The sequence below is a fragment of the Macrosteles quadrilineatus genome, unplaced genomic scaffold, assembly GCF_028750875.1.
Source record: "Macrosteles quadrilineatus isolate MER2022 unplaced genomic scaffold, UCM_ALF_1.0 Scaffold_2__2_contigs__length_208266976, whole genome shotgun sequence".
In the NCBI taxonomy this organism is placed as follows: Eukaryota; Metazoa; Arthropoda; class Insecta; order Hemiptera; family Cicadellidae; genus Macrosteles; species Macrosteles quadrilineatus.
The window spans coordinates 19,997,438-20,025,423 of record NW_026542595.1 but is presented as its reverse complement, the minus strand read 5'-3'; the positions used below and the strand labels follow the sequence as shown (position 1 = coordinate 20,025,423).

Below are 27,986 nucleotides of genomic sequence, written 5' to 3'. Positions count from 1 at the left end.
AACATTGTGTTCTCTCAATCTTTGTAATACATTTGCTAGTCGATGGTCATGTTCTTCCTGTGTTCTACCGACCACAAGTATATCATCTGCTTGGTTTACTACCCCATCCAGTCCATCCAAAACTTGGTATATCCTCTTCTGGTAAACCTCTGGGCCAGAATTAATACCGAATGGTAACCTCTTGAAAAAGAATCGCCCAAAAGGAGTTATAAAAGTCGTAAGCTTGTAACTTTCATGATGTAAAGGAACTTGAAGAAATCCATTTGTAGCGTCTAGTAATGAAAATATTTGTCCGCCTTCTAATTTACTTAGACTTTCTTCTACAGTTGGTAGTTGCCACCTTTCTCTCTGAATGCTTTTGTTGAGTTCGGTATAATCAACACATAGCCTCACTCTATCACCTGTCTTACGTGGTACAACAACAATTGGTGCACACCAGTCTGTTGGTTCTACCACTGGCTCAATTATTCCCTCAGAATGCAGTCGATCCAATTCTTCTTTGACTTTGCTCAATAATGGAGCGGACACTCTACGAGGGGCTGCCACAGCAAAGGGACGAGCATTTTGTGTTAGTGCAATTCTGTAGTTTTCCCCTTTCATTTCACCAATAGAACCAAAAACATCAGAAAACTGAGAAAATATTTGGTTAGAGAAAATAGAATCTATGTTGAACTGAATTAGGTTTAATTTCAACATTGCATTTCTACTTAAAAGTGGAGTAGGTTGTTGCTCAATGACGTAAATATCTTCTACAATAGATTTATTTCTAAACACTAAAGTAGCAACGATCTTACCAACCACTTTCAACCTAGTTTTCCCCGGACCAAATAATATTTTACTTGTTTCACTCGTTTCCAGTTTTAACTCCTTGCAAAGATCATATCCAATTATAGAAACATCTGCTCCAGTGTCTAACTTAAAATAAATATCATGCCCCTTAACATTAAGTTTTACTTTACAAGGATTTTGTCCTCCAACCTCTTCTATGGTCAATTCCCCTAAATAGGTTTTAGGTTTTTCTAATGGTTCATTACTTTTATTAATTTCTCTCACTTCAAATCCTTTGGTACAACATCTCACATAGTGTCCCTTTATTCCACATCTGAAACATGTAGACTGATTGGCAGGACAATCATTGCTATTGTGATGTCCAACAAATCCACATTTATTACATTTACCTTTCTTTGAAATGCTTTGATCTTGACTTTTATTGCAAGAACTGTCCCTAAACCGATGTTTAGTGGATTGATTAATCCCCTTATTGACAAACTCAATTTCTGGTGATTCCCTCACTACTTTTTGTTGTTGTTTTAAACTCTCTGCTTGTCTTGCTTTCAAAATTGCTGTACTTAAGGTTAATTTTTCATCCAACTGTAAATTTTGAGAAAGTTTATCATCATTTACCCCAATTACTATCAAATCTCTAATTAGTTCATCTTTTAATTCCCCAAGTTTACATCGCTCTGCCAGTTTGTGTAAACTATTTATAAAAGAATCAACAGGTTCCCCCTCAGACTGACGTCTTTTTAGAAATTTAGCTCTCTCATATACAATATTGATTTTGAAACCTAAGTAAGACTCAAATCTACCCTTGACAGTGTCATAACTCTGTAATTCTTCATCTTTTAATCCGAAAGATGTTAGAAGGTCTTCTCCTTCATCTCCTAGACAGTATAAAAGCATATTAACTTGATTTTCCCCACTCTTACTGTCTAATCCTGAAGCTAATCTAAACCTTTCAAATTTTCTTATCCATCTAGGCCATTCAGAAGGTTCCCTGAAATTGAAAGGTTCAGGTGTGACAAGTTGGTATTGAACTGTACTAATTGTACTACTCACTGCTTCAGCCATGCTTAGTTCTTTCTTCTCCACAAAAGTTTAAGTTATTTAACCTGACACCATGAAGTGAAAGGCAAAACTCACACCACAGTTAAACATAGATACTTTATAGCCCAGTCAATGAATGCAAAAAAACACCCTTTTTCGCAACTAAATGGTGGAAAGCTGGATTTTTTATATGTGATAGAACCACATGAGAGGTGTATTTTCCCAAAAGTCCCCACTTCTACCCCTTGAGCTTTCCCCCCCACCCCCCTCCAAACATAGAAATTGCAGTGTTTTACTTAATTGATCATAATTCGAATGCTATGCAAGCTATCGAGCTGCAATTTGTTTTGTTTGATTTCTGATTAGTTTTCCTACAACTTTTGTGTTTAAAACATTTTTCTAAAACCAATTCTTAGGGAGATATAAAATTTAAACTTCGTTAAAAGCTATGTTTCAGAGTGCAAAATTTTGTTTTTCTCTATGTATACTTTTAAATTGAAATAATACGCAAATATGGTCCAAACAAAAGTTTTAGTACGTTTTTCAAGGTTTACAAATATATTATTGGTTAGTCATCTAGGTGACCGGGTGAAGAGCTGGGCGTCGGCAAAGAGAGCGCGTGCGGGCTAGTTGGACACCTCTGCGCTGCGTCATTGCATCTATCCCAGCCAATAAACGCGCAAACTGCCTTTTTTCGTAGCTAAATAGTGGAAGGCTGAGTTCGTTATAATTGATGGAACCACTTAAGACGTGTATTTTCAAAAAATTTCCCGATTCTCCCCCTTGAGCTTTCCCCCCAACCCCTTCCAAACGTGGAAATTACAGTCGTTTACTTTACTGGATATAATTCAAATTCTATGCATGCCATCGTAGTGAAATTTGATTTGTATTATTTATAATAAATTTATCTACAAATTTTTACTAAAGGTTTTCTTATAAAACTATATACAAAGAAATATAACATTGTAACTTTTTTTGATAATGTTTATGTTTTAGAGTACACAATTTTGTTTTACCATCTATATATTTTTTCCAAATAAAATACGCAAAATGTGACAAAACAAAATTTTAGTATGTTACTTAAGGTTCATAAATATATATTTGGTTAGTCATCTGAAAAAAACTAATGTAGTGTAGGCGTCGGCAAAGACAGCGCGTGCAGGCTTATGCAGGCTTATGAGCATCCGCGCAGCGCAGCTACGCCTGTCGATGTATAATAAGGACCGGCACCGCTAAGTTCTCAACTGTTTCATACAAATCCTAAGACTTCCTGATTTTTAGCCTACTTTACTACCAAAACAATCTGTTTCCAAGCTAAACCGTGACTAAATGAAGCACCTCGCTGTCAGTTAACAGTTTTCGTCGACCCACTAATCCTTGATACAAACTGCGTCCTGTCATTGATATGTCCCTCTCTTCACGCTTCCCGCTAGCAAGGGTTAGCTTTCTGCTCTGCCATGAGTTGTAAGCCTGTGTTAAAATAATACCACGAACAACGTAGAAAACTTTCGGTAATATTTATGAGCCATTTTTAATCATGGTAAGGAATACAAATTAAAACCAGTCAATGACAACTAATTTGTTTTATTAAGTCTATATAGAGGAGATTTTAAAATACTTAATAAGCGCCTTCATCTTTATTAGCGATGTTAAACGTTTGCATAATGTCTACCACAAACCAATAAAGAACTATTTATTTATTTATTTACTTATTTATTCCAACGGATACACTATTTACAAAATAATATATATTTAAGCACAGTAGAATGGAAAGATAAATTGCATTTGAAATAATAAGAGAAGCTGCATATACCATTGAACAAAACATCATTGCAACAAAAAGTAATAACAACAAGATAGCAACGTAACAACAATAACAGATGATAACATTAACAAAGTATAACAACAACAAACAGACAGCATAACAGATAACAGATACTTAATAACAGAACAATTTTAATATTAAATTGGATTTCAGAAAATGCAAGTAGACTTTGAAAGTAGCAATAACAGAGATATCTCCTGAAGATTTAACAATAAACTATGATGACTATAACTCAAGGGAAGGACATATCAATGATAGGACGCAGTTTGTATCAAGGATTAGTGGGTCGACGAAAACTTTTTACTGACCGCGAGGTGCTTCATTTAGTCACGGTTTAGCTTGGAAACAGATTGTTTTGGTAGTAAAGGATTGTTTTGGTTGTTCCTACAAATTAGGAAGTCTTAGGATTTGTATGAAACAGTTGAGAACATAGCAGTGCCGGTCATTATGATGCATTGACGGGCGGAGCTGCACGGATGCTTTAAGAAGCCTGCACGCGCTCTCTTGCCGACGCCCCACACTACATCAGTTTGTTCAGTCGACTAACCAAATATATAATTAATTATAAACCTTAAGTAACATACTAAAATTTTTTTGGAATCATTTTGCGTATTTTATTTGGGAAAATATATAGAGAGTAATACAAAATTGTGTACTCTAAAACATAAACATTATGAACAAAAGTTAAAATGTTATATTTATTTTCTTTGTATATAGTTTTATAAGAAAACCTTTAGTAAAAAAATTTTAGATAAACTTATTATAAATAATACAAATCAAATTTCACTACGATGGCATGCATAGAATTTGAATTATATCCAGTAAAGTAAACGACTGTAATTTCCACGTTTGGAAGGGGTTGGGGGGAAAGCTCAAGGGGGAGAATCGGGAATTTTTTTGAAAATACACGTCTTAAGTGGTTCCATCAATTATAACGAACTCAGCCTTCCACTATTTAGCTACGAAAAAAGGCAGTTTGCGCGTTTATTGGCTGGGATAGATGCAATGACGCAGCGCAGAGGTGTCCAACTAGCCCGCACGCGCTCTCTTTGCCGACGCCCAGCTCTTCACCCGGTCACCTAGATGACTAACCAATAATATATTTGTAAACCTTGAAAAACGTACTAAAACTTTTGTTTGGACCATATTTGCGTATTATTTCAATTTAAAAGTATACATAGAGAAAAACAAAATTTTGCACTCTGAAACATAGCTTTTAACGAAGTTTAAATTTTATATCTCCCTAAGAATTGGTTTTAGAAAAGTGTTTTAAACACAAAAGTTGTAGGAAAACTAATCAGAAATCAAACAAAACAAATTGCAGCTCGATAGCTTGCATAGCATTCGAATTATGATCAATTAAGTAAAACACTGCAATTTCTATGTTTGGAGGGGGGTGGGGGGGAAAGCTCAAGGGGTAGAAGTGGGGACTTTTGGGAAAATACACCTCTCATGTGGTTCTATCACATATAAAAAATCCAGCTTTCCACCATTTAGTTGCGATAAAAAACATTTATTGACTGGGCTATTATTAGCCAAGATCCCAAAAGTAAGTCTCCAAGCTCAAAACAACAATACAATAAAAACAAACATCAAATATGCAACATATGATAACAATTATAAAAATACCAAACAGCACAACTTCTGTTTTGTTTTTATTTTTAAATCATATGTTCAAGTTTATTTTAAACGATGTTGTTTTCTTTATATTTCTACACATTTTAAGGTTAAGGTTGTGTGAATATATACAACTAAAATAACCTATAAATGTTATTGGTTCTAAAATGGTGTATTTGCATTCCTTCGTGAGTAAATTTTTTTAGTGCAGTGAATATACAACGTAGAGTAATCATATTCGATCATACTTTTATAAAATCACCAGGGATTCAAGATGTTTTGGTATGGAGGCTGCTGGATATATATTCTTTTCATTTTAAGTAGCCTACTGTAATTAATATGAACGCCAGGGGAATACCACAAAGGCGGGGAACTGGTCATAGGAATGACAGTGCGCGTAGGAGAGCAAGAGTAGATAATGACGAATTTAATCAAGATATGTTACAACCCCTTTTTAGGAGACCCATGGTAGACGAGAGAAATGTAAATATTCATGATGCAGGATTATTGGACCAAGAGTGCATTCAATGTAGTGCTCTTCATTTTAGAGAAGAACTAACGAATAATCATTTTATGACATGTTGCCATAACGGACTTATTAACCTTCCTCAGTCAAAAACTAATGTAGAACTTAAAAGTTTGTTTGAAGAGAGCCCACAACTGTATAAATTCATTCGACAATGCAACAGTGCGATGGCTTTTGCTTATTTTTCAGCCAGTAAGAAAGATATTCCAGGAAAAGGACCATACTGTTTCAAAATTCAAGGACAGATTTATCGTTCAATCTCAGATTTGCTGCCTCAACATGATGAAGACCCCGTGTATGGCCAATTGTACATTATTGACACATCAATAGCAACAGAAATTCGTCAAAGGCGTCGAGAAAATAGTGACTTAAAACCTGAAATATTGTCCAAAACTAGCTGAAATATTAGAAAATCCATTTGCACAAATTTACAAAAGAGCTTCGGAAGAAATGGTTGTACGGTACAAGGTGACAGTGAATTAGAACTTAGGTTTGTAGACAGGATAAATATGGATCGTCGTAGGTATAATAAGCCTACTGCAGATGAAATTGCAGGCGTCTTCAATTCATCTGAAGGCGAACCTCCAATGATTTTTTAAAATTCCAAACAGGGAAGCTTTTATTTATCCTCATTAACCACAAGACCAAAGCTACCTTAGTAAACCAGTATTTATTCACAAACAATGATATGTTTGCTGCCTTTTCATGTTAAACCACTGGAGTGATTCAAATTATTTATTGAAAATGACATCAACAAAAGCAAACAAAGAAGAACAACAAACTGGTTTTTACACAAAAGATATGGTGTAGGGATGCCTATTCTGACACATAGATAATGTTATTCTGAGTTTGTTTAAATACCGGTATTGCAAAATGTTGTTTTACATTTGAGCTTTTTAGGGACTTATGTCCCTACAAGCCACTAGTTTGGTAGAATTCAGTAACTACCAATAAATGTGTGTTGTTTGAAATACAATTTAAAAACGAACAACTGTTTCATTTAAAAGTATTATTCACATGGCCAAAATGTAAACAACTCTGTGGAGGGATCTTTAAAGGTTTCTGGGGCGGAGTCTTACGGGATTTTTCTAAGTTTTTGTTTTGATATCTCATCTATAGACCAAGACCTTTCTTTGGACACCTCTACCGAGTTTCTACGCCCAGCCGTTCTCTCAAATTAGTGGGGACAAAGTTTCCAATTAAATATTTAGATTCCCCCATGTTAATCTTATGGGAGAAACTCCAACTTTGATGGCCAACTTTGTGGGGCAAAGCCCGAGGATTTTTATTACAGGAATTGGTGAAAGGGGGTGTCTACACAAAAAATACTTTATTTTGACACGTCGTTTGTAAAAATCCGTCCATTATTAACGGAGGAGTAGTGTTTTGTAGAAATCGCCTTCACGTATTATATATATAATATATATAATAAGGATTGTGTCAATATTAGCATATTACAAAGAGATTTTGTATTTTTCTAACTCTTGTTTAGATTCTCCGTCTGTAAATGACTCATGTATGGAGTAGTTATAACGGAAAAATTAAAGGTATATTTTCCTCTACTCTGGCCAGTTCCTGAGAAGATTTTAATGAGATGGAATCTCCCTTTTCGTTTTGTTTTTCCCTAGTTTTACCAATGTTTTTGTGCTCTTTTACAACAAAGCTTTTCTGATAATTTTTGTTATTTTAACGAATTTCCCTTTAGGGATCAGTAGCTGAACCCATCTGAAGAACCATCCTGAAAGCCCCTTGGTATGTATCCAACGTCACCATTCACAATCATTGCAAAATTCCATTTGTTACTGAAGAAGTTACGAGCTGCAGTAAAAAATACATCTCAAAGCTTGAGTATCATCCGAACCATTTGGCCCTCAACCTCCTAGACAACAGTCAACATGTCTACAGACTAAAAAGAGAAAATGTTTTAGACCTTTTCGACTCGATTTGTACAGCAGCTCTGAAATTTATTTTCTTTCTTTTTTTTAGTGCTAAAGCTGTTTAGCTGCTAACTCATGCATTTCAATTTTTATTTTATCGTTAAAAATGCCATCATATTTACTTATTGTTTAATGCAAAACAGATTGTAAATAAAACTATGTAAAAAAAGGATCAGTAGCTATTACCGTAGATAGATCAGTAAAACCTAGACCCATAACCGTAAATTTATCATTTCGATGTCCCCAGAGGCTAAAAACACTATTTGTTCAAATTTGTATATATGTATATATGAGTGTATGTGTGTGTCCGTGAACGCAATAACTCGATTAATTTTCGTCTGTAGGTGTTTGGATGGATAAACTTGAGTGAGTTTGCGAGCAGCAAGATTGGGTATGTAGTATGGCAACTACTTAAGGTAATTTCAGTACCGGTACATTATGTGAAAGTGTGTTTTTTTTATATATGAACTTCAATAAATATGAATGTTAAGATTGAGATGATGTCATTAATTTTTATCTAGATAATTTTCTTCAAACCAGCTAATTACCTGTATGTAGAGGGTAGGTCCATAGTTGGAGCCGAGCTTTTTGTCTCCATAACCGCCTGGCCACGCCCTCACGAAGCTAGGGTCTGCCAGCAGAGAGATAGGCTTCAAACTAGGCCCACTGAAGTATGAACCGACAGGAGACAGGATGGTGTAGAGCAGTGCAGACTCAGACATAGCAACACCCAGAGTCGGCTGCAATCACAATATGGTCTGTTTTAAATAAAACTGAAAGATGTGACAAAACATGTTAAATTCAAACACCAGGTTATTCGAAACAAGTGCAATAGCAGAGGTTTATGTTGTTGACCAACATGTTTCCCAGAAAATGAGAGCTGAACTTTTTTTAGAAACTGAAATACAAGTGAGTCTTAGCCATGCGTTCTTCGGTAATCCAATCTTTCCTGTTATTCATATATATATATATATATATTACCCTCCTTGCGGACGATCGAGGGTTGCTGTTTCCCTGTTGTATCACTGTACACCGTAGCAGGCCTAGTTGGAGTCCTACATTGTGCCTATATTTAGTTACCATACCATTAGTTACCTCCTCTAGGTTATAAGCTCTAAAATTACACCTCAATCATAAAACTTGGTTTAGTAGGACGCCTTAAAAAGGGCTGGCATAGAGGAAACCCTTATTGTGTTAATTATATAGAATTGTATATTATTTTAAAATTGCTTACTGAAGTTCTTCAGGGAACAAAGTCTCTCTTGCACTCTAAATACACGATTATTGTTTGTGTAGTTTGGAACCAAAGTGTTTACTTTTCCAAATGTCACTATAGAGTCTTAACATTTATATATTTTAACCTTATGTATTCAGGCGTACCAAAATCCAATTACACCAAAGATGGGCGATTGTTTTGAGTCTTACTTCAACATTTAAAAATCTATAAGTATAAAAGAGGATGTTTGTATATATATATATATATACACAAGCTGCTATACCCGTGCTTTGCAACGGGAAGAAAATGTGACCTGGAGAGCTATTAAAGTAATTCTGATATGTGTTTTGAAATACGGCAACTCTATGATTTAGTTTGAAAATATAAACTGATTTAAAAGTGTAAACTTACTTACTTTCAACCCCTACTTCTTATGTTAATAGATCCAAAAGAATATGACAACATACCTTAGTGTAGCAATAAACATGAATTGCTTCATATTGATGCTTCACGAATGACATGTTTTACCATAATGTATTCTTCAACTTTAGTCAAGCCTCTTTACATGTAGCTTACTATATAAATTACAGAATGAAACTTTGAGCAATACTTTACAAAACGTATACAACCTTTCTTTTAAACCAAACATAACCCTCCTAAATCTACATAAAGCGTCACAAACATATTTTTCGAGTAAATAAACAAACACCACTTCATTGTACTGACCAGCTGTTTCATTACTGAATCTATATATATAATTCCGTAAGTCAAATTTTTGTAAAGAAATTGTGAGTGACTGGATGGCCGTAGAAGGATGGGAGGGGTCTTATTTTAAAGGTCTTGACGTGAATTTTGAGGGAAAACTATTCATTTTTCTTATTTTTTTACCATAAATTCGCAACATAATAAAACTTTTCCCATTAAAACAACATGGGGTTTAATTTGTTTACATCTTTTGAAATTAAAACAGCTGTGCCACAGATTTGAAAACAGTGATCAATACACGCATTTGGTTTACTTTTAGCCAGTCAACTATGAAATGTATACTATAATAAAACTGAAATATTGAAGATTAGTCGGAAAAACGTCTGCATTCTTTGTTTATATTTAAATCATATAGCCTACTCAAGTTTTATTTTTTCATGCTTTTACGTTATTGTCGTGTTAAAGGAATAAACGACATAGAATAACTGTATAAATAATCAAAGAGTCGAAATTAAATCTAACTTCTGTTTTGTTTTTATTTTTAAATCATATGTACAACTAAAATAACCTATAAATTGTATTGGTTCTAAAATGGTGTATTTGCATTCCTTCGTAAGTAAATTTTTTCAGTGCAGTGAATATACAACGTAGAGTAATCATATTCGATCATACTTTTATAAAATCACCAGGGATTCAAGATGTTTTGGTATGTAGGCTGCTGGATATACAGGGTGTTGAAAATGTCTGGAACCAACATTATATCTCGTGAGTGGTTAAAGAAAAACAACTGATATTTTGTGTACGGATATACTATGGTTTTACCTATCTTTTAGTGCCTTATGAAAATTTTTACCACTTATAGGGAACGTCCTGCGGAGGATGCAGTAAAAAGTTTTAATGGAAGCCTATGGTAAATGATACATCATTTTAAAGGCCATTTTTTTCTGAGTAAGGAGCCACAAGTTTCACCTCAAAAGGACCACCCTAGCAAAAATGGCGACTGTTTGAAATTTAAAAAACCACTTATAGGGAACGGAATTTTTAAATTTCAAACAGTCACCATTTTCGCTAGGGTGGTCCTTTTGAGATGAAACTTGTGGCTCCTTACTCAGAAAAAAATGGCCTTTAAAATGATGTATCATTTACCATAGGCTTCAATGAAAACTTTTTACTGCATCCTCCACAGAACGTTCCCTATAAGTGGTTATTTAAATTTCAAACAGTCGTCATTTTTGCTAGGGTGGTCCTTTTGAGATGAAACTTGTGGCTCCTTACTCAGACAAAAAGGGCCTTTAAAATGATGTATCATTTACCATAGGCTTCCATTTAAACTTATTACTGCATCCTCCACAGGACGTTCCCTATAAGTGGTAAAAATTTTCATAAGGCACCAAAAGATAGGTAAAACCATAGTATATCCGTACACAAAATATCATTTGTTTTTCTTTAACCACTCACCAGATATAATGTTGGTTCCAGACATTTTCAACACCCTGTATATTCTTTTCATTATAAGTACTGTAATTAATATGAACGCCAGGGGAATACCACAAAGGCGGGGAACTGTTCATAGGAATGACAGTGCGCGTAGGAGAGCAAGAGTAGATAATGACGAACTTAATCAAGATATGTTACAACCCCTTTTTAGGAGACCCATGGTAGACGAGAGAAATGTAAAGATCCATGATGCAGGATTATTGGACCAAGAGTGCATTCAATGTAGTGCTCTTCATTTTAGAGAAGAACTAACGAATAATCATTTTATGACATGTTGCCATAACGGACTTATTAACCTTCCTCAGTCAAAAACTAATGTAGAACTTAAAAGTTTGTTTGAAGAGAGCCCACAACTGTATAAATTCATTCGACAATGCAACAGTGCGATGGCTTTTGCTTATTTTTCAGCCAGTAAGAAAGATATTCCAGGAAAAGGACCATACTGTTTCAAAATTCAAGGACAGATTTATCGTTCAATCTCAGATTTGCTGCCTCAACATGATGAAGACCCCGTGTATGGCCAATTGTACATTATTGACACATCAACAGCAACAGAAATTCGTCAAAGGCGTTGAGAAAATAGTGACTTAAAACCTGAAATATTGTCAAAACTAGCTGAAATTCTATTAGAAAATCCATTTGCACAAATTTACAAAAGAGCTTCGGAAGAAATGGTTGTACGGTACAAGGTGACAGTGAATTAGAACTTAGGTTTGTAGACAGGATAAATATGGATCGTCGTAGGTATAATAAGCCTACTGCAGATGAAATTGCAGGCGTCTTCAATTCATCTGAAGGCGAACCTCCAATGAATTTTTAAAATTCCAAACAGGGAAGCTTTTATTTATCCTCATTAACCACAAGACCAAAGCTACCTTAGTAAACCAGTATTTATTCACAAACAATTATATGTTTGCTGCCTTTTCATGTTAAACCACTGGAGTGATTCAAATTATTTATTGAAAATGACATCAACAAAAGCAAACAAAGAAGAACAACAAACTGGTTTTTACACAAAAGATATGGTGTAAGGATGCCTATTCTGACACATAGATAATGTTATTATGAGTTTGTTTAAATACCGGTATTGCAAAAAGTTGTTTTACATTTGAGCTTTTTAGGGACTTATGTCCCTACAAGCCACTTGTTAAATTAAATCATGTAAACTTTGGAAGCATGCCAGGCGTAGCCCTTTGGAAATCAGCCTGTGGGGCAGAGCCCTTAGGAAGTTTGTCCATATAAATACTTTTCGGCAAATCTAAACACTCTAAGGTTCATTTTGATGTGCCATATGCCTATATTTTTATTTGGTAAATGGTCTTAACCGTTTACATAAAATTTGATTGTATCACTTTAATCAGACACCGCTGAACCGATTGCCACGAAACTTGGAACATACGTGTAGAATTTCATGGAATAGGTTTATACACCCTCAATTTCGTGATCCGTCCAATCGGCTCCGCCCCAGTGGCTCTGGAGTTTCCCATGTTAACCTTATGAGAAATGGAATTAATGAATCTTAACAGCTGTTTCAATTAAACAAGTTGGTTCTGTTCTATGATGTTCAATAGCATTAAAGTTACAAGGATTACCAACAGGGTGCAGCACTATTATTTCTTTTACATTTATGACAACAGCTAATTTGCAACCAAAAGGTGAGTGAGCGTAGCGAACGAACTTCAACATGTAGGCGACTTAGCGTAGCGAACGAGCTAACCTGAAGGCAAGTAAGCGCAGCGAACGAGCTCCAACCTAAAGGTGAGTGAGCGTAGCGAACGAACTTCAACCAGGACGTGATTGAGCCATGCGAACGAGATCATCTTGAAAATTAAGAAGTTAAACGGGGCAAAGCCCGCGGGTTACTGCTAGTATATCTATAAAAATATAATCAATATTTTAATATTTTAACCCCATATATGTTCACACTCCTCAACAATATTGACTAAATTCCCACGAAAATAGTTCACAAAGATCAGCAATATTTCCCCCTCATTTATGGCTTCCAATTCACTTCATGTAGTCAAGCATAGTATGTCACCAATTACAAAAAAACTTAAAAGATTACACCGAATATGCAGCGAAGGGCACACGAATAACAAACGCAATAGACCCAAGAGAGGATAAAATAAATTGTAAAAACAAGTTGTTGGAGGTGATTAACGACGTAATGGAGCTGAACGAGGTGACTGGAGATCACATCGCAAGGGCTCATCGTCTTGGCCATCGAAAAGGGAAACGTCCGATTATTGTCAAGTTTATTCACTACGGCATTATAGAAAAGATTCTCGAGGCTAGAAGCAAATTAAAGGACACCGACATTTTTATAAACGAAGATTTTAGTCAAAAAGTAAGGGAGGAAAGGAAGCATCTGCTGGCAGTGATGAAGGAGGCTAAGGGAAAAGGTGCAAAAGCTAAGGTAATATTCAACAAGCTTAAAGTAGACGGACAATTGTATAAATATGATTGGGAGGTAAAGAAAGTTGTGCCGATAGAGTATTCAGATGAGAGCAGTGATGAAAAGGATAGAGAAGGTACTGAGGATACACAACTGATTGCAAGTAGAGTAACGAGGCAGAAGGTGAAAAAGGCGCAAGAAGAGACGAGTTGGACCCCAGGACGAGGACGTATCGATGGCTGGCTTCGACCCAAAGTTGGCAGTGGACGCGGACGCAACGACGGGGGCGGCGGCAGCAACGAGGGCGGCGGCAGTCAACGAGCGAACACTCAGCGAGGGGGAGGAAAAGTTAAATAGGACACAGGAAGTGATAGTAGCAGAGGGTGCCATATACTCAAGGACGAATTTCAGAGTGTTAAAGGTAACAAATTGTCTGTTTTTTATTGGAATGTAGAGGGAATAAAACGTTTATTGCATGATGTAGAACTGTTTAATTTGTTAAAAGAGCATGATATAATAGCGTTAGTAGAAACATGGTCATTTAGTAAAGAAGTCTTAAAATTAGATGGTTATGTAAGTTATGAAAAAGTTAAAGTTAGGTTGGGAAATAGAGGACGTTTTCCAGGTGGTATAGCAGTGTATGTAAAATCAAAATTCAAAGTTGTTTTATTAGATAATTTAATGGAAGATGTAATTTGGTTTTTACTAGAAGGTGACAAAATTATTGTTGGTGTTGTTTATAACCACCCGGTAACGTCCAAGTATAGAAATGTAAACTTTTATGACGACATAGCAACTGAGATGGAGAAATTCGAGGAAAGGTATAACAATTTTGATTTTTTATTAATAGGAGATTGGAATTCTAGAATAGGGAATATGAATGAATTTAGTACAGATGTAGAAAGTGAATATTTGCCTGAATTTCTTCAAGATAATAACTATGAGAGTATAAGTAGTTTAGAGCCTAGGCTAAGTAGTGATGTTGTTGTCAATGAGCAAGGTAAACAGCTGATAGGGATGTGTAAGTCGCAATCATTAGTGATTATGAATGGGAGACGAAATGATAAGCCTGGGAAATTTACTTATGTTTCTGAAAACGGGTGCTCTGTTATAGATTATTGTGTTTTGTCATATTCACTGTTATGTAAAGTTTATAGTTTTAATGTTGTAGATTTTCTGGATTCTAGTCATTTTCCTTTAACGCTTAAAATAGTACTTGAGGGTGAGCCAATGTTCAGAAATATGATTAATGTTACGGGTGATGATGTTGGTTGTAACAATATCAGCATTTATAGGTGGAGAGAGGAGAGGGGGGAGAGTTTTGTGAATGACATACACTCCAGCCAGACTGTAGATATGCTGTTGATAGGTGTAAATGAGGCTTTAGTTAGGAATAATATAGAGCAAGCGAACAGTTTGATAAATACTGTGTTTTATATAACTGGTAAATTATTTAAAGTAGAAAAACCTGAAAACAAGAATCATAAGATAAAGACAAATAATTGGTTCGATAGTCAATGTAGAACACTGCGTAGAGAGGCAATTAAGAACTTAAGAACTTTTCGCAGAAATAAAACGCATGGAAATTTGTGTAAATATCTGGATTCGAAACGTATTTATAAAGCATTATGTAAGGAAAAAAAGACTGAATGGGGTAAGAAATGGAGTCTGAGGTTAGAACAGTTGATGATGGGAAACAATGTTAAAGAGGCCTGGAAAATGATTAAAATTATGAGAGGTAAAGGTGTTAATAGAGAGATAAATATTGTACCAGTTAGAGCCCTCCTAGATCACTATAAGGAACTGTTTGATAGTACAGATAAGTGGGAGCCACGTGACATTGGCAGGATGACAGTTGTAGAAACCGTGCCAGTGTTGGACAAACAAATAGACAGAGGAGAGCTGGTTAAGGCATTTAAAGAATTAAAAAATGGGAAAGCTTGTGGAGTTGACGGAATATGTCCAGAGTTTATAAAAAGTATTTTGCAGAACGAAGTGTTTTTAAATACAACTTTAAGGATGTTTGAATTAATATTTAATGGCGGGAAAGTACCAAATGTATGGGGCAAGGGTATGATATACAGTTTATACAAAGGCAGTGGAGACAGACAAGATCCCAACTCGTATAGAGCCATTACATTGCTCCCAGTGTTAGGCAAGTGCTATGCAAAACTGTTAAATAACCGAATTAGGGCTTGGGCAAACAAATACGAAAAGATATCATGTTTTCAGTGTGGTTTTAAGCAGGGCTATTCAACGATAGATAATGTATTTGTATTAAGGACACTTATAGATAGAGAACTATCAAAAAAAGGGGGCAAGCTGTATTGTTGTTTTGTGGACCTTAATAAAGCTTTCGATTCAATATCAAGAGAGGCCTTATGGTATAAAATGCAACGTAAAGGAATAAGCTCAAAAATGTTAAAGAGAATTCAAACTATTTACGATGAAGTAAGTTTTTGTGTCAAAGCGGAATACAATAAAGTATCTGAAAGTGTAAAGTCCCACACAGGTGTAAGGCAAGGCTGCCAGTTGTCCCCTACTTTATTCAACTTATATATAGACGATGTTATAGAATATTTGGAAAATGTAGAATCACACCCGTCTTATCTAGGTAATATCCCGATACATGCTTTACTTTACGCAGACGATATGGTTATCCTAAGCCTCTCACCTATTGGCCTTCAGAGAGCCCTCAACGCATTTGAGAATTATTGTGTTGAGTGGAAACTTAGAGTCAATGTGAATAAAACTAAAGTCATGGTATTGAAAAAAGGGCATAAAGTTAGTAAGAAATTTAGTTGGCAAATAATGAAAAAGCGACTAGAAATTGTGAAAGAGTACAAATACTTAGGAGTAGAGTTAAATCATAACGGAACTTGGATTAAGCATCAAAAAACAATGTCAAACAAAGCGGAAGTAGCTGCCTCGACTGTCAGAAAGACTTATTATGAAAATAAAGAAATTTCAATAAAACTTATAAATAGAATGTTTGATGCGTTAGTAGAACCAATTTCTTTGTATGGAGCAGAAATATGGGGAGCAAGATGTAATGAAAGAATTGTAAACAGAGTAGGCATAGCACATTGTAAAAGATTATTGGGAGTAAGTAATAATACAGCCAATAGTGGAGCGATTTTGGAAGCTGGCAGGTTATTAACGTCATTTAAAGCTAAAGAAAGAGCGATAATATATTTTGTAAGAATAAAGACATCATTAGATAAGAAATTACAAAGAGCTTGTTTAAAAGTTAATGAAAATCATAGAAACAACAGTTCATGGTCAGGCGAAATAAAGCAGTTGTTAGAAAATATTAATTTAATTGAGATCTGGCAAAGTGATACTCTTAGCTTAAAAAATATTAAACAAATTAAAGATGTTTTAAAGAATGCATGTTACTCTTATTTGTGGACTGAGGCGATGACAAAGAAAAGTTTAAGTTATAAGGATGATTGGAGTGCCAAGGTCAGGAGCAGAGTATGTTTGTTTACTTAAACCAAATCAGAGGTCACTGATAGCGAGATATAGATTAGGAACCTGGCTGTGGATGTGCAGGAAAGATGAGACAGGAAATAGAATATGCGTACTGTGTGGGGAAATAGAGAATGGATGGCATGCATTTATTGAATATAGGTACAATGGAATGGGCAAATCTGGAATGGACAGTATGTTTATGGAAAATAATATGTCAACATTGCGTGAGTTTGCGGATCATTTGAAAATATTTTTTGATATATTAGAAAATGAATGGAAAATAAGGTCCGCAGGCAACATACAGCTGCCCTCCCCCCCTCTTGACTCAAATCCCCATTAAATGTATGGTTTAAAGATTCAATGCGGATCTCTTTCTTTTAATGTTTTTTGAATATAATTAATTTTGAATGTTGGCTCAGCTATCAGTTTAAATATTTATTGTTCTTCTACTGGTATTCTATGTTTATACAGTATTTATTTATAAGATATTTATTGGTTATTTATTGAATTATTTATTGCATGTTAATATTTATATGATTATTTATTTGCCTAGTTATTAGTAAAACTTATTTAGCAACCTTGGTTATTTTGCATGTAATTGAATTTTTGTAAATGTATTTTTTGATGTACCCCTTGAGGGAAATCAATAAATGATGATGATGATGATGATGATGATGATGATGATGATAAACCAAACATAACCCTCCTAAATCTACATAAAGCGTCACAAACGTATTTTTCGAGTAAATAAACAAACACCACTTCATTGTACTGACCAGCTGTTTCATTACTGAATTAAATTAAATCATGTAAACTTTGGAAGCATGCCAGGCGTAGCCCTTTGGAAATCAGCCTGTGGGGCAGAGCCCTTAGGAAGTTTGTCCATATAAATACTTTTCGGCAAATCTAAACACTCTAAGGTTCATTTTGATGTGCCATATGCCTATATTTTTATTTGGTAAATGGTCTTAACCGTTTACATAAAATTTGATTGTATCGCTTTAATAATACTAGTTAACCGCCCGTGCTCCGCCACGGGAATATTGTCAACAATAAGAGACATAATAATATTAACAAATACTGTTTATCTTTGTATTTTCTTAGGGGCTGCTTATTTTTTTTACACGAAATAGAACTGATAATTGGCCTGTATAAACTATTTATGTTAATCAAACCCATTTATTAGTTTAGCCAAATGTTAAGAGGTTATTAACGTTCCAATCCGATGGTAAAAGTAGTCCCGAATCTTATAATTATATAAAGTACCAAAATGATGTTGATTCATCTAAGTGAGAGTTAGAACTCGCCATTGCAATAAATGTACTATTCAAATATTTGTTGATAAGGAGCTAATTTTACCTTCACATTATGACAACATTAGGAGAATATATTTGTGTCCCTGTTAGTCTGTTCTGACTCGAAATTCATAGATTTGCAGTTGTGACAAATCTAATTAAACGATCCCAATACAAAAGAATCGGTGTTTTTTGTAGTGACTTCCAGAGCACATTTAACTGCAATTTACTCCTTTAGTTCGATGGTTCTCCACGTGTTTTTTTTCGTTCTGGCTGTCTTTTTACGCAGAGTTAGTGACTTTTTACCTTTTCTTTTTATTTTTGTTGTTTTCACACCCAGGGAATTATGACAAAGTTTTATAACGCTGTAATGACCCGAGTCAACATTGCAATTAAAAATTCAGTCATGCAACCGAATTTGTAAGTCACTGTTTCTCAATCAACTACCCTGTGTACTCGAAAAAAATGTTTGGGTATAGTTCACTGATAAATTGTAGTTCCATTTATCCAGAGTACTTGCCATCTTGAAAGGGAAATTTTGGAACTGCTAAACGTCTAACTTGAGTAAGATTCATCACCTATGATAAAATGGGTTTTTACGTTTCCCACTCATTAGCAATTATCTGTACAACTTGCAAGCGGATTTCCCTATGATTGTTTGGTGGCCGTAGAGAATAAATTATATTGATCGAAACAATAAGTTTTAGTCCCCTACTATATGTATTATTTTACATTCCATACTCAAACTTAAACTCATTAATTACCACTTTCCTTCAGATCACTTTGCAGGATAACTAACACATTATTCGAAAATACAAAATTCATTTCAAAACATAGGCTACAAATAATGTTCAAATACATTTATAAATAACACATTGTGGTATAAAAAGTTAACAAATAAACTTTTCCTTTTACAAAATCGGGTGTTTTTTTACAGGAACACCTAGATTAATAACTACTTACTGAAAGTGAGGTTATAAAAATAATAACACATATCTGACAAACATTAAACAGCTGACGAATAATTTTATAAACTGTGTATTATTTTCTTCAAAAAGAATTGTATTGACTCAACCTTTGAAGAGCTGTAGGTCTTAACGCTTAGAGAAAACGTGAATTCTAATGAAGTTCGGCAAATCTATGCATTATCCCCTTTAATTTGACACATAGATCTTGTGGATCGGTCCAGTAATTATTGAGAAAACAGTGTTACAACTGCGTATTAAATATATAGATAATAGATATTTGTTTAGCAGTGATAAACTCAGACACCGCTGAACCGATTGCCACGAAACTTGGAACATACGTGTAGAATTTCATGGAATAGGTTTATACACCCTCAATTTCGTGATCCGTCCAATCGGCTCCGCCCCAGTGGCTCTGGAGTTTCCCATGTTAACCTTATGAGAAATGGAATTAATGAATCTTAACAGCTGTTTCAATTAAACAAGTTGGTTCTGTTCTATGATGTTCAATAGCATTAAAGTTACAAGGATTACCAACAGGGTGCAGCACTATTATTTCTTTTACATTTATGACAACAGCTAATTTGCAACCAAAAGGTGAGTGAGCGTAGCGAACGAACTTCAACATGTAGGCGACTTAGCGTAGCGAACGAGCTAACCTGAAGGCAAGTAAGCGCAGCGAACGAGCTCCAACCTAAAGGTGAGTGAGCGTAGCGAACGAACTTCAACCAGGACGTGATTGAGCCATGCGAACGAGATCATCTTGAAAATTAAGAAGTTAAACGGGGCAAAGCCCGCGGGTTACTGCTAGTATATCTATAAAAATATAATCAATATTTTAATATTTTAACCCCATATATGTTCACACTCCTCAACAATTGACTAAATTCCCACGAAAATAGTTCACAAAGATCAGCAATATTTCCCCCTCATTTATGGCTTCCAATTCACTTCATGTAGTCAAGCATAGTATGTCACCAATTACAAAAAAACTTAAAAGATTACACCGAATATGCAGCGAAGGGCACACGAATAACAAACGCAATAGACCCAAGAGAGGATAAATCAATTCAAAATCAGCTGATTAGATTATGAATATTATGAAACACTAAAACACAAACGACTGTTGTCAAAAGTTGGATTGTTTTTTTTTTTTTTTTTTTAGATATTCCGATAACCCCACGGGTACGGTCATCTGCGTTTAATGGTTTTAAAACCCTAAAATGTAACGTCATACGTGGATGTGTGTTCAATAGAAAAAAACAATTGGTTGAATATCAAAAATTAAAAGTAATTTATCTCATAAGAAAATTACTGATACATATTTTCTTGTTATTGGATTGGAGCAGGGGTTTTTCTTCACATTTTTTTTATAAATTAAGTTAGGAAGAAAAAAGAGAAAAAAGAAAAAAACCAAAAAAAACACATAGCCTACCATAAACTGTCTTGAAATATATCTTATGGAATGTTTTAAATGTGTTAAGTTCCAAAAGTCAATACTGTAGCTACCTCAAAGAAAAAGAAGGCGTTGTGTATTTGTAAGTTTGCATAAACCCCACTACCATTGCTGGACTTTACACCTTTGGTTTATACTCTTGGAGTTTATCAAAAACACAGTTTGCTATCTACCAAATCCTCTGTATCTGCAATATATAAAAAATAAACGGTGCAATCCGTGTCACAGGTATATTTCAAAAATGTATAAGTGGAATAGAAACACTTAAATATTTACAGATTTTTTAAAACCTTAAAGACAGCTCTTGTAAAATATCAAGTGCCGGCATTTTAGTAATAAGTATACAGAATATGGCTCAAATTAATGCCTAGAATACTGATCCATTTTTGATTTCCCACAATACATATTTTATGTTACAAAATTATTTTGCAAAATAGATGTAAGTAGAAGACAATATCCGTGACGTAAATATATATACGAAGGTCACTACAATCATCCTGAAAAACTGCAAGATAATACGTGTTCATAACCTTTCTATATCACTTTAAACTGACACCTCATGACCTCTGGCCCGGTCTATTATCAACCTTCACCAGATATTATCATTAATATGTTTGTATCGCTGACATCACATTAATTTTGCATCATGTATTTTCCTAGAATTAAAAAAAACAATTGTAGACAAGGTGTGCAAATAGTAAAATAAATTGATTTGTAAGACATATTATGTACCATAATTATGTTCTTTTTGTCATATTGATATAGGAATATTTCTATTAACTTATTGAAACTTGAAAAACGCTAGTGTTGAAAATAACAAGAAAACATTTCTTTAATAAATTATGTTTTATAATAAAACAGATTCTAATGTAAAAAAATCATCCATCCCAAAATGTCCTTTGTGATTGTCCCTCCTTAATAACAATATTCCACCATCGACCCCTTTTTGGCTAATTTCAGCGAGACACATACCTCAGTTCCAATGAGTGCTGGTCGAATGTAAATACTAGCAGCTTCAGAGTAAGGGACCCACTCCTGGTCTATGTTGATGAGTCGACAGATGCATCGGATCAGCTCTTCACCATCGAACTGTGGCAGTCCGGCCCGCAGAGCCGTCAGGTTCATCCTCTTCATGTTCAGCTCTGGGCGGAATATTCTTATCTGGCCATCTACTCCTCGATATGCCTTAAAGCCTTCAAATAACTGGGAACACGTTACGTATGTAGGGTGAACTCATTAAAGAAAAATGATATTTTTGTAACATAACTACTAAAATCATTCAAAGCTGGTATCCATACAGCATAGACAGGATCTATACTTTAGTCGTAGTATTTTTTATTTATTTATTTATTTTTATTTATTATGTGTTTGAAGAGACTTTACAGCTTGTGTTGTTTATATTGAAAATTGGAAGTTTTATTTAATTATTGTTCAGTTGCTGCAAAGAAGAAGACACATGAGGACAATTTTATGATGACGATTGGCAGTTGGAACTAAGTTCTACTGATCCAACTAGTTTAACATTCTCTGTCTAGTTTGTGCAACACATTTTATGAGGTCTTCCTGCGTTAGTTGAAAAAAATTACTCAGTATACAATTGATTGAAATCCAGGGACATTTTCATGTGTTCAAGTTGCATTCATTCAAGCTCCACAGCAATCATCGAATGGGTAAAATACCCCCGCCGCAGCAAACCTGCAGACTAAGCGAATTTCCATTTGACTGATTGGATTTACACTGAAATGTCTACTTAAAAATATAACATTTATTCCCGATTTAAATAGAATTAGTTTAACAAGTACTTAGGTTTGCTGCATCAGGGAGGGTAAAATTGTTTTTTTTTTTTTTGTAAAATGTTAATAGTTAGTAAGAAATAAAAACATTTTCCAAATTTGATCAAAATATGTTCATAAACAAGCAAACTACAACAGTTTACTTATTCTCCATAAGAATAAATGGGAATTTTAAATTAACAATTTTTTGGAATTTTCTCCGTAACCGTTAGGCACATAATAACGCTTCAATATACTAAATTATTTGTTTTTTTAAGCTCTACAAAATGGTTTGGAAATAAATTGCAAAATTTTAAGTTTTTTGGGTCAAAAATGGGAAAAACCTATTTTTACCCCATAAAACCCCCCGTAAACACCCGTTCCCATGGTCCGATCATGCTGGATCGCGAACTCGTTCGAATAAACGTAGGTTTACACGTTTGTACCAAATTTCATCAAAATCGGATCATTTTTGCTTGAGTTATCGTGCTGACGGACACATATATATATATATAAATATATAAATAAATATATATATATATATATTTATATGTATATGAATTTGAACGGATGGTGTTTTTGGCCTCTAGGGACCTCAAAACGAAGCTTATTCCCTATATGGGAAATTCGCTAAAATAAATCTCTTGCTAAAAGAGCACTCCTCTCAAGTCCACTGACTGCATTATGACAACTGAACAGCTGATGAAAACACACATTCTATTGCTCACAAGCAAAATTAGTAGCAAAATTAGTAGCAAGTAGTTAGTTTGATTCAAATAAGGCTTTAAGATTTTAAGTTATAAATGAAGACAGGGCATAAAATAACATGTTAACTGGTTAACTGAGATTTTGTCACCCAGTGGATAAGGGTGGTGCTAGCATATGTTTTTCATAATTCTCATTTTGTAGCAGAATTAAAAAAGTATTTCAAAAATAACATTGTGTAACTATTTTAGTATATTATCAGCGCCCATTGAGTAAACAAGTGATTACAATGAAACTGTAATTTATGACTTTGAATGAGTCAGAGAGAGAGAGCGAGAGAGAGAGTGTGTGTGACATATGACATATATGACAAATGACAAATTCTGTTTAACCTGCCCTGAGTTAGACCAAAGGTCCGTTCTTCCCCCAGGACAGGGCAGACAGTGAGAGACTGAGATCAGACAAAACGGGGAGTTGGTTGGCAGATTGGCAGCAGGAAGTACGTGTGGATTGCATGTTTTCAATTACTCTTTCTCTACACTTGACACAGTATTGTGTGCACAGTGTATTTTATATATGTTATTTGGCCTACCTACACTTTCACGGTAAGCTAGCTGCTATCCTCATTTTTCTACAATAAAAAATCCTGGCCTAGAGTCTTTCCTTGAACAAAACTAACCTATTTAGATACCAGGGAGGTTTATTCTTCCCTTGTCTATTCAATATGTACCTCGACAGCGTAATGCAGTACTTTAGCTGCAGGATGTAGTGAGAGGTCCTCGAGAGGTGTGATGCAAGGTTGCTGCCAACCGCCAGCACTCTTGTGGTACTCGATCTTCAGCATGTGGTCTGTGAAGAACTTTCCAAACTGGAACTGAAGTGACGACACTTCCGGTTTCTGTTGCAATCGGTCTGGTGGACATAACCTTACAGAGATGTCAGAACTTTTCTGGAAGAAAAGCTACATTATTCTCACTAAAAACAACTGGTTTGGAACAATATCATGTTTTAACATTATGTTGTACGGATACTTTACAAAATGTACCTAATCAACTAATTGCATGATGAGTTTGTTAAAGGTTTTCTTAAAATAACGTTTATCTGCATGACATTTCAAATTTTACCAGCTACAAACAGACAATCGAGATCATTTTTGCAACATAACACAATCTTACTGATTATTAATGTACGTAATATGGTAACATCTTCCTCAAAAAACTATATATTAAATACCGCATTTTTTATTTCTAACTTAAATTGTAGAACCAAAAAATGTGTTTAAATCATATAAAAATGTTAACTAATTTACTCTGTTTCTAATGTGAATGTTTGAAAATTTATTTTTAGGTTTAACACGTTCACTGCGTTACGAGAACCCGTATCGCTCCTATCTCGTAGTGCGGGACCGATAAATACAGTATTCCTATACAGTAATAATTTTGCCAGCAAATCTGGAAAAATGCACACTAAATATGCAAACCAACTCCTGTTCTGAATATAAGGTTTCAACATACTACAAGATTCCCTTACGTAGAACGGGCAAACAGCTTAGTGTCTTAAATTGAAAACTTAGTACAAAATTATCAAGGCCAGTTTTTTTACCAAGAAAATTTGGTGAAATATGTTTTATTGAAACTTTGAAAACAATCTACTACTCATGTTTTAATTCCAATTTAACGTACTGTATGAAATATGGGAATACACTACCAAAACAAACATAGATAAACTTCTAGTCCTTCAAACAGAAAACATTGAGGTGTATGGCGGGACTGAGCGTTGGGGAATCTTGTGAGGAAACTTTAAAAAAATCTTGAGATTCGTACCGTTCCTTGCATAATCATTTACCGAGTTTTAATATATTTTAAAGCTAACATCTTTAAAACAACAAATGGACAATTTTACTCATATGACACTAGAGGTAAAAGTAATGTCTATTGTCCATATCAGTAGGCATGACATAAGGGGACAAACATTGGCAAGTCTTTTTTTTTTTGTTCCAAGACTTTGGAAATATCTACCAAATCAATTTAAAAATCATGATCTTAATTTATTTAAAAAGAAGTTGAAGGAAGTTTTAACTAAGCTCTGTTTGTTCACAATAGATGAATTTTGGCTAGTGACTAAAGATGAATTTAATTTACTAATTATAGAATGTTTAGAATATGTTATAAGGTAAATAAGTTAAATTATGTTTATGTTTAGGTTTAGGATTAATTGACGAGCTAGGAGATACTTTGTACCAATAGCAATAAAGTTCTTGTATCTTGTGTATTCTGCGGGGAGGAGGGGCCGACCCGATTTTCCATAACCAAATGTAGCAACTGCACATGCACAACCTATTTTGTTTGGTGTTATAGGCAATTATTTCAGTACACATAGCTAGTATAAAATCTACCTTAAGAAGAGGAAAAAAAACTTATTGTCAAAATATACCATAACTCATTTCAAACAGTTTTTTTTCTTTGAAACAAGATGAGATAATGGTTTTATATTATTTTCCATGATAACTAAATGTAATTTTTCAAATAAAAAATGTAATTATATTTTTTACTCTTAAATAATACTGAGGAGTAACCATACCTATTGGTACGGTACTATTGTTTGATTCATATCTATTTTCAATTAAATCATTTAAAGACTTCAACAATATGAGCTTTGATTTTAAAATGGTATATATATACATATACAGTATATCCCCAATACTGGAACTTAATGTTATATGCCGTGTATTATTTACTAATAGAATATACATACTAGCCCTGTAGATCTGTTGCTCATCTTCTAAACCTTTTAAACAACTGCGAAAGTTCTTCTAAACTCAGTGAGTATCCGAACATTTCTCTATCTTAATGGATCTTGTTATTGCTAATTACGAGTTGAAAACCGCATTGAGGTTAGCATTGAAAGTCATATGATTGCTGTGTAAAGTATCATAACAACTTAATATAAGTAATCAAAGTAGTTGAATTCCATTCACTCTCCAAATGTTGGTAAAATAGGTAAACTTTTCATCTTGGCAACCCAGCTAGCACACACACAGACATCGGCCCGTTTCATTACTTCAAAAGTTATTTGAAATCGAGTAGTTTAATTGAAAGCCCTGACTTTGGCATAGAATGTCAAAGAGATTTACTAAAAATATCTGTAGCTATTTTGAGGAATAAAAGTTATTATTTAGTAGATAAACGATTTAATAACATTATAAACATGTGGTCTTCAAAGTTGGACCTTGTGACAGAACTAAACTTATAACTAAACGCTGACGTTTTGGCTTCATTGCCATGGTTGGAGCACTCCAATGATGCTATTGAGTTTTACAGGACTACTCGGTCTGTAGTAGTGCCATCGAAATGTCAGAATCCAGTTATAAGTTTTGGTTTTTCACACAGTCGGACCCTGGAGACCAAGTTTGAAGTGTTAAAGTGGGGTGACTATGAAAACCTTAGTTCCTAAAACTATTTACTGTTTAAATTCACACATTTTATATATAACTGGGTGAAACCCGTCTACATCAACGGTTACTTTCAAGGTTTACGCTATTTCATATAACTGCGATAAATTGAGTTAAATTATACATATTTTGAGCATTTAGCATTGTTTAAAGAGTAATAAGTGTAAAAACAATAATGATATTAATTAATTGCTTTAGTTACCAAATATGGTTGATCATTCAATGAATAAAATATTTCTCATACCGTACGTCATCGAAATTATTATTAGTATGTTAACTGGTATCTCTTCTTTTGGAAGAATCTTGAAACAGTATTAACATCGTATTGGCGGATCTTTTGTAGTCAAACGCTTCCACGATTTCATCAGTGTAATGCAGATTAATGTATAATTTTATTTAAGAAAAAATATCTGTTAAGTAGACACGTTCTAACTTCAAAGGGAGTTATATCCGTTACAGTGTAAGTTTGATTTTTCCTTCGTCACGTCGCGTCAGTTCTTATCCTACTTCTGTGCCAATGACTCTCTAGCATAGTTTTGAGAAATTGGTTGTAGGGTTACTGTGAATGCTGAAATTCCTTGAGATGGGGGATGTCAGTTAGTTGTCTCAGCCTTATCAATTACCTAAAGTTGTCAATTTAACCTCTCTACGGAATGTTAGGTGTAGTGGAATATACTTGAAGTGAAGTTGGTTTTTATTCTTGAACTGTAAGGGGCCTCATAGTTTATATGGTCGTGCGGCTTCTTTGGCAACAAATAATGTAAATAATATAGCAAAGTGACATTTACAAAGAACAAAAATACTGTAAATTGGCTGTTACCATTTACTATTGTATTAATAGTCAAAGCTGTTACGTAAATATTGACGTTTACATGCATTTTCAATCAACGAATCTTATAAAGGATGTTGTGATCTAGTTTAAAAGGAATATGACCTTTCTGTCATGACAGTAGCGTAGTAATTATCAACTCAGTTGTAAATTTTTATTGTAAACAACCACATGCATCAAAAGTATGCATTAATTGTTTAATCGATTGCATCAGACAAGCTGTTTAGTAAGTGATACCATCGATAAGTCGAACTATTAAAAAAGAATGCTACAGTAAGCTACAACCGATTAAATCAATCTATACATGACTTCAATACATTCTATTGCTTACAATCTAAGTTAGCAACTGAGTTTACAACAGCTGATATTTACTCCCTAGGGACCAAAAAGGCTTTTACACTCCCTCGGAAGTAAAAGAGATCATTTAAGACTTTCAATGCATGTAAAACGGCTGTTTTGCTGCATGACGAAAGATGCACTACACACTTTGTTGT

General features: G+C 34.4%; 1 protein-coding gene across 1 annotated transcript in view; it reads right to left on the bottom strand.

Moving 5' to 3' along the window:
• The window catches only part of LOC128987312 (branched-chain-amino-acid aminotransferase, cytosolic-like), a 33,924-nt gene extending 7,877 nt beyond the window's left edge, over window positions 1-26,047 (bottom strand). The window contains exons 1-4 of the mRNA XM_054408087.1: window positions 25,967-26,047; window positions 23,943-24,161; window positions 21,708-21,938; window positions 8,281-8,472 (exon numbers count right to left, since the gene is read on the bottom strand). Coding sequence (XP_054264062.1) covers window positions 8,281-8,472; window positions 21,708-21,938; window positions 23,943-24,161; window positions 25,967-25,990 — 666 coding nt within the window. The 5' untranslated portion in view covers window positions 25,991-26,047. The remainder of the gene's footprint in view (window positions 1-8,280; window positions 8,473-21,707; window positions 21,939-23,942; window positions 24,162-25,966) is intronic.
• Between the last annotated feature and the right edge of the window lie 1,939 nt (window positions 26,048-27,986).